At 45.7% G+C, this 18897-nt stretch overlaps 1 protein-coding gene across 9 annotated transcripts in view; it reads left to right on the forward strand.

The window, feature by feature from the left end:
- KTN1 (kinectin 1) overlaps positions 1 to 18897 on the forward strand; it is a 105964-nt gene that overhangs the window by 23323 nt on the left and 63744 nt on the right. For all 9 annotated transcript variants that reach the window (XM_083433742.1, XM_083433736.1, XM_083433739.1 and 6 more), the window contains exons 2-7: positions 6456 to 7013; positions 9158 to 9295; positions 13292 to 13468; positions 15981 to 16111; positions 17303 to 17419; positions 17938 to 18078. In XM_083433742.1, the coding sequence (XP_083289868.1) occupies positions 6491 to 7013; positions 9158 to 9295; positions 13292 to 13468; positions 15981 to 16111; positions 17303 to 17419; positions 17938 to 18078 (1227 nt within the window). In that variant the 5' untranslated portion in view covers positions 6456 to 6490. The remainder of the gene's footprint in view (positions 1 to 6455; positions 7014 to 9157; positions 9296 to 13291; positions 13469 to 15980; positions 16112 to 17302; positions 17420 to 17937; positions 18079 to 18897) is intronic.

Genomic DNA, 18897 nt, shown 5'->3' on the forward strand with positions numbered 1-18897 from the left:
CAACAACTTCTGGAGAGAGCGCACCACTCTGGCTACCGTTGGTGGAGATGATGACCAGGCTACCTGGAGTTCCCTATGTTCTGCTTCTTAGAGAAGCTTATTCATTCATTCTGTGCAGAGCCCTCTCACCAAATGATATAAGAGAATACTGTTGCTGCCTGCTCCTCCTCCCGAGTTATCTGCCAGTGCATTTTATGCCATTGCTTCAGTCTTTTTAGACTGGGATCTCCATGTCCCACTCCCCTTGTATGGGGGCTCCGCACAATGTTGTCCATTTGTGTCTTTCCCAGTGCAACTTCCGTATTTTTTTTCTTGCTGCCCATGGTGTGATTTTCTTTTATATGTTTGCGAAGAATGATTGTGCTGCACAATATCTCCACAGATAGAGGAGTAATGCTAAGGGCCCCTACATCTTTTTAAAGAGGTGTTGTTTTGGTGTGTGCAGTGATCTGTTGGACAGGGTAGGCTCACAGCTCACTACGTGTTCACTATAACCTTTGAGCAGGGCACCCTGTTTATTTTTGTTTAATTGTGCTCTTAAGTAGTGCTTTTAAACTCTTCCGGTCGACACTTCCAGCCCGAAAGAAACATTAAAACACTTTTTTTGGGGGTGCAGGTATTATTTTTTGCCTTTCATGGATAATAATGAGAAGCCATGCATAAATTAATATCTAAGGTAAAGGTAAAAGGACCCCTGACCATTAGGTCCAGTCATGGCCGACTCTGGGTTTGCGGCGCTCATCTCGCTTTATTGGCTGAGGGAGCCGGTGTACAGCTTCCAGGTCATGTGGCCAGCATGACTAAGCCGCTTCTGGCGAACCAGAGCAGCGCATGGAAACGCCATTTACCTTCCCGCCGGAGCGGTACCTATTTATCTACTTGCACTTTGACGTGCTTTCGAACTGCTAGGTTGGCAGGAGCAGGGACAGAGAAACGGGAGCTCACCCGGTCGCGAGGATTCGAACCGTCGACCTTCTGATTGGCAAGTCCTAGGCTCTGTGGTTTAACCCACAGCGCCACCCGCATCCCTGAATCTACTTTGCACCTAATAAATTGTTTTTATTTTTTAAGGATTTCATGGAATTCTTCTCCCTTAAATGACTGTTCAAGTGAATTTGACTTCTCCACTTATATAGCAACTGTGTCCCTTCCACAGGTGTGGATGGAATATAGGAGGGTGAAGGCACAGAATAAGTGCCTTATCCTCCACCATGTTGAAAGCCATTTGCAGTTCTTAATGCAGGTGACATTGGAAGAAGCATGATTATTAGTACTAGGAGCCATGCATCTGGAAACAGCCCTTAGCATAGGATTGGATGTGAAAATGTTGGGATTGGAATTCAGGCATGCAGAGATGAGCATAAATTGGCACAGCGGCTCCATGTGGACCAGCGTTAGAAACTGAGATATGAAAGCTAGGAGCTAAATGGCACCTTAAACCTAGGTTGTGGGGCCCAACAACAGAATGTCTAGGCGTTCTTTTCTTACAACAAGAATACAAAACTGAAAACGAATGAACTGCAGCTAAAATATTATGTTCATTTTTTACATGGCCTAGTCCTTCCACTGCCCACCCCCCTAATATTCTTAAGAGGATCTCTTCTCCAGTCTTCAGTTAGTAGCTGGATGTGGGGAGGCAGATAAAGGTCCTCTTTACCTTCCATTCTGAAGTTTTAATCTGAAACCTTAGCCGCAATACTAGCGCCCAGAGCTCAGAAACTGCTCACGCTAGAGAAATTCCCTGTTGCAAAATGCACCTAGAACAATGGGAGTTTCGAACACCAATGTGGGCTTCTACTAGAGCTTCTCAATTTCACTGGAAAGCTGCTATTTGTGTTCTTGCCCTTCCTTAAACTACCAAGATCTGCAGGTTATGCTGCAGAGCCTAGACTGCAAGTCAGAACCAGAGCACCGAGGTCAGTATAACAGCTTGATGACATCTGAGGGTAGCTCACCAGATGGTACAGATTCCCTGGTATGGTTGGAATGGGAGGCATTTACCTAGAGGATATTTAGAGGGCTGATATTATTGTGTTCAGCAAATGGCTTCATTGGATCAGTTTAATTGAGAGAAGAACAAGAAGATTTGAGTGAGTCTGTTGTCTTGTCTGCCGTCGTCTTTTTCTATGTTTAAAAGCAAACCAAAGGAAGAACCCTTAAAAACCGTATTCCATTAAAGCTTCTCTCTGAGACGTTAAGGACCAAACAGATACTAGCAGAAATTCAGCAGCCTCTTTCTGTCAAAAGTAAAATTAAAAAGGTAAACGTACCCCTGCCCGTACGGGCCAGTCTTGCCAGACTCTAGGGTTGTGTGCTCATCTCACTCTAAAAGCCGGGAGCCAGCGCTGTGCGAAGACACTTCCGGGTCACGTGGCCAGCGTGACAAGCTGCATCTGGCGAGCCAGCGCAGCACACGGAACGCCGTTTACCTTCCCGCTGGTAAGCGGTCCCTATTTATCTACTTGCACCCAAGGGTGCTTTCGAACTGCTAGGTTGGCAGGCGCTGGGACCGAATGACGGGAGCGCACCCCACCGCGGGGATTCGAACCGCTGACCTTTCGATCGGCAAGTCCTAGGTGCTGAGGCTTTAACCCACAGCGCCACCCGCGTCCCTTAAAGTAAAATTACCTTAGTTTATTTGGAGGATTTGCAGCGAGGGCTTTTGTGTGTGTCTCTCTTCTAATCATGGAACAATTTCAGCACCAATAAATCTTAAAACTGACCATCTAGTGCTTTTGATAGGCATTGGATCTCACCATGGCAGAGAGGCTGGCATTTGGTGCCAAATTTAATCTGTGCCTAATGCAAGCTGAGCTTGCCTGGGAAATGCCACTGTATGTTGCCTCCCCTTTGTCAATTTCCTTAAGGTTGAGATGATTGTGGGCAAAGCAGGGCGTTGTCTGTGCAGACACATTTTTGTACTTTAAAGCTGTACTTCTCAAGTTCTGGAGCCTCTGGTGTCATGGAATATACACTGTGTGGAAGGGGGGACCTACACAGAGAACAGAAAGGATTCTTTATTTTCATCTTCTGTTTTTAAAACCTTCATCATTGTTTTGGTACTTGGCAGCCAATGTGCTTGAAGCACCTCATCCGCCCTGTGCCCAGATAGTCAGCTGTAGCGTCTCTCTCCAGATGTAGTTGTTGTGCCCTCCAAATCTCAGCGCAACTGGGGGGGTGAAGCTTGCTGCCTACCTTTGCCCTAAGCTGCAGCAGAAGGCCGAGCCTCCTCAGAGTAGCGCCTTCTCCAGAGGCCGTGGTGAGCAGAATTGTTGGGCCTCTGCTCATCATGTGACTTAAGCAACTCTTTTATGTATCGGTCCCAGGTCTTGGAGTTGTAAACCCCTGCAGTGCTTTGCAGAGCAAGGCCTGCTGAATTGCAGGTGAGGCTTTGCCGCACAATGGCAGATCATGGGCCTGTCTGATGCAGTTGCATTGCATAGGCTCAATAACCCCCTGGTGCTCTCTTATCACACAAGGTATTCGGCCCATATTGCCCGCTTGCTTTTTTGTAAATTACAGTAAAAAGGTTGGCCTTTTCTGGAAAAACCACGGTAGAAATGGTGGCGAAGTGAGCCCACATATTGCAAGGGCGGGCAGTTTTAAACCTGAGTCAGTGAGGCTGGCAAAATAAGATTCCTGATAACATTTATTACACAAAAATGTATTTTAAGAAGAACCCTTATGGGTGGCTAACCAAATAACTGAAATTGTGCCTAGGCCTCCCTCTCCCCTCTGCTTCCTGGTGAAAAACCAGAATTTCAACAGATGGGTTTCCCAAGAGATCTGGGGCGATATATGTTGGCATGCAAAAATTCTGGGGCCACACCCTAAATTGCAAGTAGCTAGGAGTGGCTGGGAGAGAGTAGCTCTTCCATGACTTGCCACCATACTGGAGACAAAACTGCTGCTGGGCCCAATGGACTGGTGGTTGGACTGCTAATAACCATGTCTGTTCCGGCAGCTTTAAAACCTAAGACGAGGTATGTTGGATCTTCAGAGCAGATATTCAGCCAGTCCAGCACCCTTTCTTTCCCAGCAGCGACCAGCTGGCTCATCCAGCACACCTCACAAGCTGAGCATGAAGGCAATAGTTTTTGTCCCCAACACTAATTTTTTTTTTTGGGGGGGGGGGATGTACTTCCTTTCAACACCGAGGTTCCATTTAGCTATTCTGGCTGATAGATTCATCAACTGTTGTTTCCAGTGAATCTGTCTGATCCTTTTTTGAAAAGTTAGCAAAGGCGCTAGTTGCCACACCTTGAAGTGAATTCCATTACACTTCATTAGAAGTGCTTCATTACCCATCAGTTCTGCCCTGAACATCAACTCATTACTGAGTTTTAGTATTATGGGAGAGAGAGGAGTGTTTACTCTTCCCCAATATTATATAATTATACAAACTTCTATTGTGTACTTTCTCCGTTGTATACCCGCCTTAAAAAAAATAGAGTGGCTGCTCTAATTACAATTTGCTGCCTTGACCCTAAAGCCAAATGTTGATTACAGGAAGTACAGACAACAAGGAAACATCCTCTTTTTTAATTGTACCTTTGGATTCAAAGCAGCAAGCAAATAAATAGTTGTCATGGCTTATTTATACATTATTTTATTGGAGAAAGGTTTCACAAAGAGAGTGCACAACATTCAAATCCTCCAATTTGAAGTCTTAAAACAGAGCATTAAAACTGAGAACAAAGAGCTGGGCATGTTTAGCCTGAAGAAGAGGAGGTTAAGGGGTGATATGATATCCATGTTCAAATATATAAAAGGATGTCACATAGAGGAGGGAGAAAGGTTGTTTTCTGCTGCTCCAGAGAAGCGGACACGGAACAATGGATCCAAACTACAAGAAAGAAGATTCCACCTAAACATTAGGAAGAACTTCCTGACAGTAAGAGCTGTTCAACAGTGGAATTTGCTGCCAAGGAGTGTGGTGGAGTCTCCTTCTTTGGAGGTCTTTAAGCAGAGGCTTGACAACCATATGTCAGGAGTGCTGTGATGGTGGTTCCTGCTTGGCAGGGGGTTGGACTCGATGGCCCTTGTGGTCTCTTCCAACTCTATCATTCTATGATTCCATGAAATAGCAGGGAGGAATTTAAAGCTGCCCCTCAAAGCATGCCAGAACATTAAACGTTTTAACAACTCGCCTAAAGAAACCTGCATAAATGAGAGAGCCAAGCTCTGGGGTGTTGCAACCGAGAGGGCCCTGCCCCTCATTCCAGCAAAAGGCACATCTGCCAGTGCAGAGCCAGGCCACAGATGAACACAGTAAATGGGATGCATTCACGTGGAAGAAAGCAGCCCTTCGAATATTCTGGGCTGTGTGATATGTAGGGGTGTGAATGTGTTGGTTGTAAATACATAGAAGGACCTTGGACTATCTTTAGGGTTGGGCAGATGCCTATGAGTGGAGGTGTTGGAAGGGAATGAGTGTAAAAGGTTTCGTTTTGCTAAACACTTTGAAGCAGAATCAAACTCTCTGATGATTATTGACATGCAAATTCTGCAGACCACCCACATTTCTTGAAAGCATGAGATGACTGCGCTTCCGGAAGCCTTGTCCTGTTATAGATTCCCAGATACGTGTTTGCTATGTGTGTGTTCAGGGACACACCTGATCTCTAAACAATGCAGAGAGTGGTTGAGCTGCCGTGAAAGCTTATGGATTTAAAGCTGCCCCCATAACTTTGCTGTGGATTCTGATACTTTTCCGCACTTTGCATTTCCGACTTGTTGAGTAGTGTTGCTCTTTAATCTCTCTGGAGCTGTGCCCTGGGGGGTAGCTGGTCTTGGCACCAGATGGCCCTGAACTGTGTGAACTTGAATGGGGGACAAGGAAGCCTCTGCATTCTGAACTTGGGTGTGTGTCAGATGTGAGCAGCGTCACAGCCTGCGGGGCCTCTACTTTTGGCCCACAGGAGGAACAAGGAGGGCAGCGCCCATTCCAAACCAACTTTGCAAACAATGGGCTGTAAATTTCACGATAAGACTCTCATTGCCAGTTTGTTGAAAATAGCATTCAGGTGTGTGTGTGAGAGAGATTTCCCTAGGTTAAAGAAACGTAATTACAAACAAATTGGTCCAGGGGTTTTTGTGCTAAGTTCTTGGATGTAGGGGAAGAACCAAAAGGAATTTGCTTCCCTCCCTTGCATTTTGTGGGCATCGGTTTTTGGAGGGGATTTTAAAAAATGAAAATGGTGTACAACATCATAGAAGTGCTCCTAGGAAATAACCTGCAAAAATTGAGAAGGATGCCCAGCATTTTCCAACTAAGCACCACTAGCAAGGAGCAGCTTCTAGTCAGAAAACCTTGTCCACTACTGATAGTTTTCATGTCATGACTCCCTTTTAAGGAATCCCTCTTCTTCCTGTATTTCTTCTTTAAAAATGGACTTTAAAAAATGTTTTCTTAAGTAGTTTGCTTATTCACATCTTTCTCTATTTCTTTGCAGATTTATTCTTATAGGCAGTAGTGAAGAAAAGCACAATGGAATTCTACGAGTCGACCTATTTCATTGTCCTCGTCCCCTCTGTCGTGATTGCCGTCATCTTCCTCTTCTTCTGGCTTTTTATGAAGGAAACTCTGTACGATGAAGCCCTCGCGAAACAAAAGAGGGACCAAAAGTTTCCGCCTGCTAAGGCTGATAAAAAGAAGGCAGAGAAGAAGAAGAGCAAGAAGAAAGAGGCTCAGAATGGGAACCTCCACGAGTCTGACTCGGAGAGCGCCCCTCGAGACTTCAAGCTATCTGATGCTTTGGGGGCAGAAGAGGAGCATACCCCTACTGCCCCTTTGGGTGTGACAGAGGCCCCCAGTGGCCTCCGAGAGAGGAAGAAGAAGGAGAAGAAACGTAAAGGTAGCCCAGAGGAACAGGCGCCCAAAGACCCGGACAGCACCAAGTCTGGAGGGAAAAAAGTAGAGCCAGTACCTGTGACGAAACAGCCCACCCCACCGTCCGATGGAGCTGGGTCAAAGAAGAAGGCAGGACAAAAGAAGCAGAAGAATGGAATAGGTATCTTCATGCTAGAATTTGGGGTTTTTTGGATTGAAATACAAAATGGCACAATATATCTTTACTGCTTTCTCTCACCTCCACAAGCATTGCCTTAAGTAAAGCTTTGCTCCCGGTTTAAAATACAAAGGGTGCTTCCGGACTGTCAGTGTTTTACAGATAGGCCTTGACTGATGATAAATTCAGGCTGTGCCAGCAAAGTGGGTTTGGCGCTCTTGCACAGCAAACCCACACCCCCCAAATTAGACACTTTTGCCATAAGGAAAACTAATCTGGAAATGCTTTGGAAAGTGTGTGATGACACTAATTCCGTGATGTGGTGTCATATAGTCTTCCTGCAGACTTTGGGCTCAACAAGCAGGTTGTCTGAAAGTAGCTTAAGTGTCTTGTTGCAGAATGCTTCCAAAAGAGGTTTGGGGTTATTTTCAGCCCCTGTGGAACTGCTAGCTAACTCCTGCTGCCTCCATAGAATTGGACTCATTTATTTCTGCTCCCCACCCACTAAATCCCACACTTTTTGGTGCTGTGTTGTAGTAAGCCACCGTCTTATCTAAGGATAGCAAAGATGGAAATATAAAAGGAGTGGAGAATAGTTTCAGCATGAGGCACTTTCTTCACCCTGCATTTGATCACTACTGTTAAGATATAGTAAAAGACTTTCCAGTATGCTTGAAGGCTAGCTGGTGTCACAGGTTCAGCATAAAAGTTCTCGTCAAAGCATGCAGTCTTTCCTCATTTCCAGATTACTTCTGCACCAGCAATCCTGTGTTGCAATTGCTTGATGTTCTTGCATTATACCAGATTGTTATCTCTCTACCAGTCCCCTTCCACCCTGTTCTCTCTTTATTTTTTACAATAAAAAAGTGCTGCTTTTTATGTGCACTGATTGCTACTGAGGTGCTGCTGCAAGATGCTCTATATGCTGCAGTTTTTAGGTTTTCTTTTTTGGAAAAAAAACTGCAGTGATTCAATATTCTGAAGTGTAGTTAACTGCTCTCATGGCTAATCTCCCTAGACCTGAGTCTTAGCAGCTCTGTGGTCTGAGCACAATACTAGTGAGGCAATGTTTTGCAAAACCTTAGTTTCAAAATCAGATGTGGAATAAGGATGCGAACCTTGCTGCTTAACAACCGCATGACTTCCATGAAGAAGTGGCTCTTTAGTATTTCAGTAAATGCTTTGCTATGTAAAGTTTCACATTGGCATGTAAAAGTTTGCCTGCTACCTCTTGTATCGGGAGTATGAACCCCTGATAGTTTTGTACCTCCTGGTGTTCTTAGAGCAGAGTTTTGCCTCGTATCTGTGGAATGCAGCTTCAAAAACAGGCATATTCTGTGGTCCAAGCAAGCTTTTGGGCTGTTCAGAACTTGTCCCCAGACCCAGATGTTCAGAGTAAACAAAAACAAAAAACAGTTGTGGCATTACTAATCCACTGTTCATTCTTGGTTGCAGTTCTGTGTTGACTCTTCTGGCCTATATTTAAAACCTTCCGCACAGGTGCTTCTGATAAATAACAGCTATAACTACTTCTGTTTCTTTAAATATTAGCAAAATGTTTGTCATTATGATAGGAGAGTGTATGTACAGAGACAGAGCTTGTATATTGTAAGGATCATGGTATTATTATTGATGTTTGTGTGTAAGTGTGTCTCACTTTGGCACAGTGACACAGCATCCTTGGTGTGGGTGTAAATATAATCTATGGCACCTAACACAGGACAGCCTCTAGATTATTTACAATTGAATTTTAAAACATACAAAATTGTTTGTAGGCTTCCTGTTGAGTGGAGTCACCCATTTTTGGGTGCTGGTCAAATTTTCCTCTGCATTGTTCCCAAGTGCAGTGTGTACCTTCTGGCTTCACTACAGGGGTGAATTCAATTTCATAATTAAGTAAAGGTGAAGACTTGGAAACCGATGGAGCTCAGCATTTATACCATTCCCCTGTATCTTGAGAGCCCAACCATTAACAGTTGAGGCTGTTCTTCCTTGCATAGCCTCAGCCTGTGTTCCGTTTCTTGGTCATGTTAAGAGTGTGGCAGAATGTTGAGGTCTACCTTGACAGTGTCTAAATACATACATATATGCATGCACACATACCATGCTCAATCACTCTAAAGCCTGATGTGTCTTGTCTTTTATAGATGACCAGGATGCCAAGACTGATTCATTTTTGTCCCCGACTAAAAAGCAGGACCCTCTCCTGTTGCATCATGAGATAAAACAAGAAAGTGTATCGGGCAAGAAGAAAGTTTCTGCAAAGAAACAAAAGACAGATAATGGTAATATACAGATTTCTCTTTCTCACTCTTCTTTTAAGATCCTTTCATCGTCAGTGGGGATGGAGTAACTGCCGTGAGTTTAATTTTCAGGATTTGTCCTCTTCATTCCAAGACACTATTCAAAAATGTTTGGGAAAATAGGGTACTCACCAGGCCAGTTCAGAAAGGGGAAGGAGTAGAGAGTCTTGCTGAACAGTACAGTCGCCCAAGGCATTTTGCTTTTGACCTCAAGGTTGCTCTACTCAAACAAAACGTCTTTAGGGGCAGAGGCTGGAGGCTGCAGAACAGGAGTTCATTGACATATTTGATGTGATTTTGTCAGGGCTGATTCAGAATATAATTTTCCAAGTTTCTATTGGATTTATCTAAATCTAATGACGTTTTGACCTGTTCATACAGGATCTTGTTAACTTTGATTGATAGACTTACGTATGCTATTGCTGTTCTCATTTCATTTTTCTCTCTCCTTTCCCTGTGTGTGCTCATTTTTGATGTCGCATTACAAAACAGTTCCTCCCTGCGTTGATTTTGTGTGCATGTACATGTATGTAAGCACATTTACAGAATGACACTTTTTTAAATGTGTGTGTGTAGTGTGATTGTTTTATTTAAGTTTCTATTCTTCCTTTCCTCAAGGCAGCTTGTATAATTCTCTCTCTTCTCTATCCGCTGCTTCCAATTTTATACTCCTATTACCCCTGTAGTGTACGTTAGACTGATAGAAGGTGACAGGTCCCAGTGAGCTTCACAACTAGTGTTAGAAACTCAGATATATAAGCTAGATGCCAAACGGAATGTCTAGTTAGCATTTGGGAGCCAGAAGGCTCAAAAGTATTTTTCGAGAAAACCTTTTGGTTCCTGAAATTCATTCTGGTTGTGCAGATAAAATATCACAGATAGAATTCTACGGGGTGTGTTGTGAGTGTGTGAAAACAGGCAAGATCTGAGGATCCCCAGGCATGTGCCTCCAGAGGTTGGAGACATCAGGCGCCACCCTGCGGCTGGGCATATTCAGTGGGTTGCAAGTGGCCAGTAAAGGTAAAGGTACCCCTGCCCGTACGGGCCAGTCTTGACAGACTCTAGGGTTGTGCGCCCATCTCACTCAAGAGGCCGGGGGCCAGCGCTGTCCAGAGACACTTCTGGGTCACGTGGCCAGCATGACATCGCTGCTCTGGCAAGCCAGAGCCGCACACGGAAACGCCGTTTACCTTCCCGCTAGTAAGCGGTCCCTATTTATCTACTTGCACCCGGGAGTGCTTTCGAACTGCTAGGTTGGCAGGCGCTGGGACCGAGCAATGGGAGCGCACCCCGCCGCGGGGATTCGAACCGCCGACCTTTCGATCGGCAAGCCCTAGGCACTGAGGCTTTTACCCACAGCGCCACCCGCGTCCCTAGTGGCCAGTAGCCAGATGCAAAATGTGCCTGGCAAATTTCGACCGCTGCTCACATCTGAGTGGGGTTTAGAACCCTGGACTCTCTACTCGGCCACAACGCCACACTGACCCAGTCGATCATTTCATGCAACCTGATGAAGCAGACGCTGCTTCCCTATGAAGCTTTATTCACAATAAACTTCTTAGCAAGCAGAACATTTCATCTGCTCTATATCTGCTCTTAGTGCTTTAAAGCTCAGGACAGGCCGTGTTTTCTTCTTTTGCTGTTACTGTTTTCCCTTTCAGGAATGTGCCTAGGTCACTTTTATAACAAAAATGAACATCAGATTCTGGTCCATCAGTATTTATCTGTCTCTGAAATCTTTATTCTGTCTTCCTGTAAACCGCTCAAGGCAGTAGGGTTTGACACATGGGTCAAGCAATGGTATGTCAAGAATCCAGGCAGTAACTCTATGTCTGATTTAATAGCAAGCACTGCACAATCTTTGCTTCTTGTTGTCCTCTTGGTCAAGGTGAGTGGCACGGAGGTGCTCAAGTGATTCTCTTGAAGGGGCTGAAACAAGTCTATGTGGAACAGCTACTCTGTGAGGTTACTTGCTCTCATGGGTGCAGAGGAGCCTAGTTCAGATGTTATTGGCCAGACCATAGTTTGTGACTGCCTCGTGCTTCCCCCCTTCTCTCACATAGAGTTCTTTCTCCCTTTCCTCCCCTGCCCTGACCATGGTTTGCTGTGACATCCAAATTGGGCAAACCATAGCTGCCTGCCACTAACAAGGAACTTCAAACCATGGGCTCTTAAGTCCATTTCATGGTTTCAAATTGTTGTTTCTGTGAAAGCATTTCTGATCTGCTTTCCGGGTTGTTGTTATTTTAAAAAATGCCCAATGTGTCCAACATTTATAATTTGAAACAGTAAGAAGTTTTGAAACAAAAGAAGCAAGAACAACTAAGTGCAATCCAACTCTGATCAGGTTGAAAGTCTGTAAGAATGAAAAGACGTTTTCCAGTGGCATCACAATTAACCTCATTGTGCAGGGCAGCTAAGTCTCCTGGGCAGGGAGTTTCACAGCCTGGGTGCTGCACATGTTCCACCCAACAGCATCCTGGAAGATGGCAGGATATGCACAGGGGTTTTCCCAGTTAATCTTGGTGGAGGGACAGGATTCATATGGGGAGAGATGGTTTTTGTGAATGTGCTGGTTCCAAAACAATAAGGTGTTAACGGTAATGGCCAGCACTTTGCATTGAGAGTAGTCTGCAGTCCATGACCCTGCAAATTGCTAATGACTTGCAACCTCATGACTTGGCTACATCCAAAAACAGGCCAGGGAGAACACAGGCAGCATCTGTGACCTGCACTGAGCAGGAGTTTGAACCCTACATTAGGGACACCCCGCCCCCGAAAAACTCCAGCTCTCAGGATAAATTAATGGTTCAATTAATGCTTTCAAATCATTTTTTTAAAAAATTAAGAGTAGTGTCATTGGGCGTATCTTCTACTTCCCTAAAGCTTGTACCCTATACCCTTGAAACTATACTACATCATGTGATTAGAAAAAACTCCGAAAGTTTCATTAAATGGTTGAGGGGTGGGTGAGAAAGAGACGTCTGTGCTGAATGGCAAGCCTAGACATGGAAGGGTTATGCAATGGGGAAGGGAAATCTGATGACTAGTTCTCTTGGTGCCTAGGTGTGGATGTGGATGGCAGTTCCTGTATCAAGGCCTGTTGGTGCAGTCAGAAGAACTGTTCTGTGTGTCTGTAGGTTGTCCAAGACCCAAGGAATGGGGTTGGTGGAAGGAGTGTTCAGGCATGCTCTGTTCCCACCCCTGCAGCCCGAAGGGGTCAAAGAGGAAGCACAGCTAATGTTGGCCACATAAGCAAAAATTGTTGCTTGGATTATTAGACTTGCTTATGTGGGTGAAAGATGCAAGGTGAATATTTAAGGTGGTTGCAGCACCATCTGCTGGAACTGTGGCAAGGATTCAGCAACTGATGATGGCCTAAGCTTTTTGTGTTTGTGTGCATGTCAGGTATGCAACAATGCATTCACTGGTACATGCGCAGCTTCTCATGCCTTGGTGTACTGAACCAGGGAGTAGAGAGTTGTGGGACTTGCAAGGAGCCAAGCTTGCAGCTCCACAGTCTCCGTTGATGGTGCCACATCTGATAACCATGTGGTTTCCCAGCCATACTCTACAATTAAAGCTTTTCAGTTGTTCTCTTCCGTGCATATTTGTGTGTGTGTGTGTGTGTGTGTGTGTTTGGTTACTTACTCCATTCTTAATTAAAGTTAAAATAACCTGGAATCCTTTAGGGTTTTCTTACCCTGATACAGTGTGTGTTGGGGCTGGTCGAGATCTGGTTTTCAACATCGCAATATATGACGAAGTCTGAAATAAGGATGGAATAAGGCATTGGCTGGCTTCATGGCTTTCCCCCACATTGTGGTTTTTGCACAGAGCTTGTGTGTGTAAGAGCGCGCGCACACACCCACACTATGATTCATGATACGTTGCCAGGTCAAAAATTATGAAACTGATAAATTTCCGAATAATTGAAGCACCTTTTGCCTGTGTTCCCTTTGTTCCCTAAAACTCCAGTCATGACATTGGTAGACGAGCCTTTGATTCATGCAACGACTTACATCCCTTTGATGGATAATGCTGACCAGAACTTGGCAGGGGAAAAGAGAGAAGCGACTGACTTGGTGAAACAAGACGGGATTGAAGCGCTGCAGAAAAGCAACTCCAAGAAGCTGAAGAATGAAACCGACAAAGGTACTGCGGTCGAGGACATGGCAGGGCCAAGGGAGGCCTGTGGGGTTGTGCTGCAGAGCGTGGAAATGTGGTCAGTGCGGCGAGAGCTGAGGTTTCCTTTCCATCGTGTTTCTCTCCTTCACGGTTGAGGAGAGATGTGGGCAGATGTGCAATTTCCTGTAAATGGGCAGGAAGTAGAGGGAATCTTTCGGAGTTTTAGTCTTGCAATATAATTAGCTCCGCCCAGTCGCCTTCTTCCCCTTCCCCACCAGATGTGCCTCTCTAAATGACATTTGAATCTCGTTAGCCTGTGGCTTGGATGGCAGTATGGCCCTCCAAGCCTATCTGTCTGGCCCCAGGAGCTCTCACCAGGCTGCACTCATGCTAATCCTGCTTTGCCCTCTCCTTGTGTGTGTTTGCCTTGCTGGAATATGCCCTTGAACCTGCTTGCCTGGATGGGAGGGTAGAGGGGGTGGGTGTACCTAGGAACTAGCCTACTTCAGAAAGGTGAAATTTGCATCCATTGCCCCACCCACTTTTGCCTCTGGCCACGCCCACCTTCGCATGCCCCCACCCTGGAAGGTCGCCCAGAAGAGAACGTGACTCTCAGCATGAAAATGGTTCTCCCCGCTTCTGAGTTAGCTGAGTGCTGTAGCTATGAGAGGCAAAGCAGGTTTCGCTGAAGGTTTTTACTACTGGTTAAATCAGGTTTTCCCAAACTTGGGTCTCCAGCTAGTTTTGGACTACAACTCCCATCATCCCTAGCTAGCAAAACCAGTGGTCAGGGATGATGGCCCTGGAGACCCCAGTTTGGGAGACACTGGGTTAAATGGTACCAGAAGCACACGTGAGCATTGGTGCGGGTGGCAGATAATATGGACTGAGTGCAGTCCTGCATGTTACAATTGCAGCAGGACTTACTGGCCAATCTTTTTGGCACAGGATCCTTTTAGCAGGCAATGCCAATGAAGCAAAGCTTGTGTATACACACACACATCTCTTGCAAAAGACACTTGTGTGAACGGTAACAAATCGATGTGTCCTGCAGCAGTCATCACATGTGGCTGGCTCCGAAGCCTAGACCTGGCAAACGTGCACATTGGTAATCAGGCCACAGTTTTTTTGGTGTTGCCTCTGCTCTCCCTTTGACTGCCCCACTCCCCATTCCTCTAGTCTGGCTTCCTTATGCTGTTGATACCATAATTTGCAACCTTACTATTATTATTGACGTTTAATTTCAAGTATGCAAGGAAAACGGAGCTTAGTGGCTGCACAGAAAAGAAAGATAAATAGCGACCGATGGTTGTAGTTTTAGACATTCCCCACAATCTGTAGCCTTATCCAAATGTAGCTCATTCTTTTCCTGTGAGGCCTGGGATTTGCCGAACCAAATTAGAAACACCCCTCTGCAGATCAGTAAGCTGCTTCTTGGGGGGCATCAGAAAAGGTTTTTCCTGTCTTTACTGGGAGCTCTGAGGACACTTGCTTTGAGCCAAGCTTTCCCCTTGTCAGGGCCTGGTGATGTTTGCATTGGGCTAGCCTCTTTGCTTAAGGTTGGATCCTGCCTTGCTTTAGGGCAGAGGCCTGTGGTTGTTCCAGAGAGGGCATTATTGCGTTGCTCCAGCAGTAATCTGGGACTGACACAATCCTGCATGGATTTTTTTAAAATTAGTTTTTATTAAATATTTCCCTGTGTTACAGTTAAACAAGGAAAAGTATGAATAGCATCTCCACTGGCAATTCATAGTCTTTTCACAGTTCGTTTACAATTCAGTATGAGACACTATTGTAATAGACATTGTGCGGTAGAGGGAAAAGAGAGGGGAGGGAGATTTGGGGAGTTAAATGATATTTCGTTCTATTGCATGGTGTTTGCGCAGGGTTTTTTGGCTGGTTGCAGTGTGATTTGTTTGTATGTGTGAGGAGGGGAGTTGTTGGGTGACATTCTGTACCATAAAAGAACGCACCTCCCTGGTCCTAAATGGCTTGTTGGGTATGGAGAGCATGTTCTCTGATAAAAAAAGGCACCCCTGCCCGTATGGGCCAGTCTTGACAGACTCTAGGGTTGTGCGCCTATCTCAGTCAAAGAGGCCAGGGGCCAGCGCTGTCCGAAGACACTTCCAGGTCACGTGGGCAGCGTGACATCGCTGCACTGGCGAGCCAGAGCCGCACACGGAAACGCCGTTTACCTTCCCGCTAGTAAGCGGTCCCTATTTATCTACTTGCACCCGGGAGTGCTTTCGAACTGCTAGGTTGGCAGGCGCTGGGACCGAACAACGGGAGCGCACCCCGCCGCGGGGATTCGAACCGCCGACCTTTCGATCGGCAAGCCCTAGGCGCTGAGGCTTTTACCCACAGCGCCACCCGCGTCCCTTGTTCTCTGATAATGGACCACAAATCAGGCTCCCTCAACCTCGTGTCCTCCAGAAGCTGTGGACTACAATTCCCATCATCCTGGCCAGCACAGCGTTGAATTCCTCCTGTAACAAACATGCTCCTGTATGTTAAATGTTGCTGGTGCGTTTTATTGCAGAAAACGCTGAAGTAAAGTTTAAGGACTTTCTCTTGGCTATGAAGAATATGATCTTCACAGAAGAGGAGGCCTTGAGTGTGGTGGAGCTGCTGAAGGAGAAATCGAATGTGATTCAGGATGTTCTGCAGAAAGTTAGTACTACTTTGGGTCACAGCACTTGACTGGAAAGGAGGGTGTTGGGTTTGCTTAGAGCACTTGAGGCTAACACTTCTGGGCAAGGACTGCTGCTGCGACCTATCAGTATTTCTAGTTTTAATCATGATTTTATACTGATGCTTTTACTGTCTTCTCTTATGCCATCCTGATAGAGTTACTGAAAGGTGGCCTAGGAGCCTTGCATACAAAATAAACACTAGAACAGAGACAGTCGTTCTCACACTACGTTCTTCGTGCCTTTTCTGACACTGGTGTCATAAGTATTGATCCTCAGAAGTTATTTTCTGAAGGTTCCCTCCTGTGGCACGGCTGCAAGGGAAGCTTTCTCTTCCATCTTTGACTAATGGCAGCTTGTCAGAAAACTGACAAACATAATAAAGATTAACCACAGTTTGTTGAAACAGCCGAGCTTCAAACCATGGGTTATGAAGCTGGTTTGTTTAATAATAATAATAATAATAATAATAATAATAATAATAATTTATTATTTCTACCCTGCCCATCTGGCTGGGTTTCCCCAGCCACTCTGGGCGGCTTTCAACAGAACATTAAAAACAGACATAAAAAACTTTCCTAAACAGGGCCAGACCATAGTTATGATTAGTCACTTTTTTGGGTTTGGATGTAATGCTAAACTGTAAGGTAAAGGTAAAGGGACCCCTGACCATTAGGTCCAGTTGTGGCCAACTCTGGGGTTGCGGCGCTCATCTCGCTTTATTGGCCGAGGGAGCCGGCATACAGCTTCCGGGTCATGTGGCCAGCATGACTAAGCCGCTTCTGGCGAACCAGAGCAGCGCACGGAAATGCCGTTTACCTTCCCGCCAGAGCGGTACCTATTTATCTACTTGCACTTTGACGTGCTTTCGAACTGCTAGGTTGGCAGGAGCAGGGACCGAGCAACAGGAGCTCACCCCATCATGGGGATTTGAACCGCCGACCTTCTGATTGGCAAGTCCTAGGCTCTGTGGTTTAACCCACAGTGCCACCCGCGTCCCATATGCTAAACTGTAGTTGATTTTTAAAAAACCAAAAGCTATCTGTGGCTGTGCTAGAAGGGGAGAGGGGACATACGTGAGCCTGAGGCTCGAGGCTCATTCATGTCATGATAAGCTATAGTTCAACCTGGCCCTTCCTGCCTTTCATTGTTTTGCTCTTGGTTGTTGCAGGCCAGTAAGGGTGACTCGGCAGCAGCCCTGCATCAGCTTCAAGAAAAGGACAAGCTGCTTGCTGCTGTGAAAGAAGAAGCTGCCACTGCAAAGGAGCAGTGCAAACAGCTCTCACAGGTACGGTGGCTCACAGGGCACGTAAGTGCTCCACTTTGGGTCTGTGATGTTTGGCTTCCTTTGCCATCTTTTCAGCAGGGGAGAAGGGAATGTAAGTAAAATGCTACAATGGGTTAAGGAGAAGGGATCGGGGAAACCTACATAACCGTCTCGACACTCTCCTAACCCCCACCTCTTTTTGCTTATAATCAACAAACTAAGTTTCAAGATTGTCATCTTTCTGCTCTCAGCTTCCATATTTAGCTCTATCATGATTTTTCCTCCTCCAGCACTCCTACTCTGAGTTGCCCAACCATTTAGTGCTCTTTAAAATGACCCCATTGCTTCCCATGTACCCCCCCCCTCCAAATTTCATTCCCAAAACGTGAAGGCTTTGGCTTAAAAACCTTACTCCTGTTCCTAATATTAAGAGAAAACGATGTACAGATACCTGCTCTTGCTGTCATTCTGTCTTTGTCCATCCGTTGCATTTGTTGAAGTTTGCTTGTAGAAGTGAGGCATCATTTTTCCCCTCCTAGGAGCTAGTTTCAGAGAAGGAGAGAAGCAGCTTAGTGGCAGCAAAGCTGAGAGAAAAAATTGGCACCCTGGAAAAGGACCATGGAGTCTTTCAAAACAAGATCCATGTGGGCTACCAAGAAAACCAGCAGATGAAGATGAAGGTAAAAACTTCCCACTTCTGCTTGGCTGAGCAGATGCTTTGGGTGGCGACAATTCCTTTCGCAGAGGACATTGCGTTTTGCTTGTCAAAGTGCCAGCGAGTGAAATTCAGTGTAGGATTTATATCTCTTCTGTGGAGCCTCTCAGGGGCATTTTCACTCTTGAGGTTTAAAATGGTCCCTGCTGCTTTGCAATACTAATGCAGAAATGTCGCAGGTGCGCCTTCACAATACAAAAGCCTTTCCTTGACATTAGTACAGAGCAGAAAGCGCACGAGGTGATTTTGAGCTGACTTTCCATCTCATATGTAAAAGCACCTCTGGAGGTGGGCTAAGAGGGCTCTGCAGGACATTTGGGCCAGCCCCTGCACTGCAGAATCTTGTGGTTTGTCTTCTGGGCCAAGATAGTACATAGATTTTATTAGGTATATATTTTAAAGCAGATTTTAATAGACGGGGTGATTTTGTATAACCGTGCCTCTAAAAGCCGTGGAAGAAGAAGGGCAGTGAGGCATGTGGGCTGCTGGAATTCCACATCACTGGAAGTTCCCAGGCTCTTTTCTTCTCCCTGCCTCTCAGCTTCTGAGATTACATCAGACTTTGCCCTCACACTTAAAAGTCTGCCTATGCCAGGGGTGGGGCAAAAGTAGATTAGAGTTTGCTGGTAGATCTCTGGCTGATCATCAAGCACTTTTCTGATTTTCAGTTGTTTAATAGCAGCTGCAGCAGTGCACCTTTTCATACCACTTAGGCCGCTGAAAGAAAGCTAACCGGGGTGGACTTTGTCAAAGGATTAGGAGTTCAGCTCACTACAGTTCTGGG

This window comes from Podarcis tiliguerta (assembly GCF_965153285.1).
Source record: "Podarcis tiliguerta genome assembly, chromosome: 1".
NCBI classification, from domain to species: domain Eukaryota; kingdom Metazoa; phylum Chordata; class Lepidosauria; order Squamata; family Lacertidae; genus Podarcis; species Podarcis tiliguerta.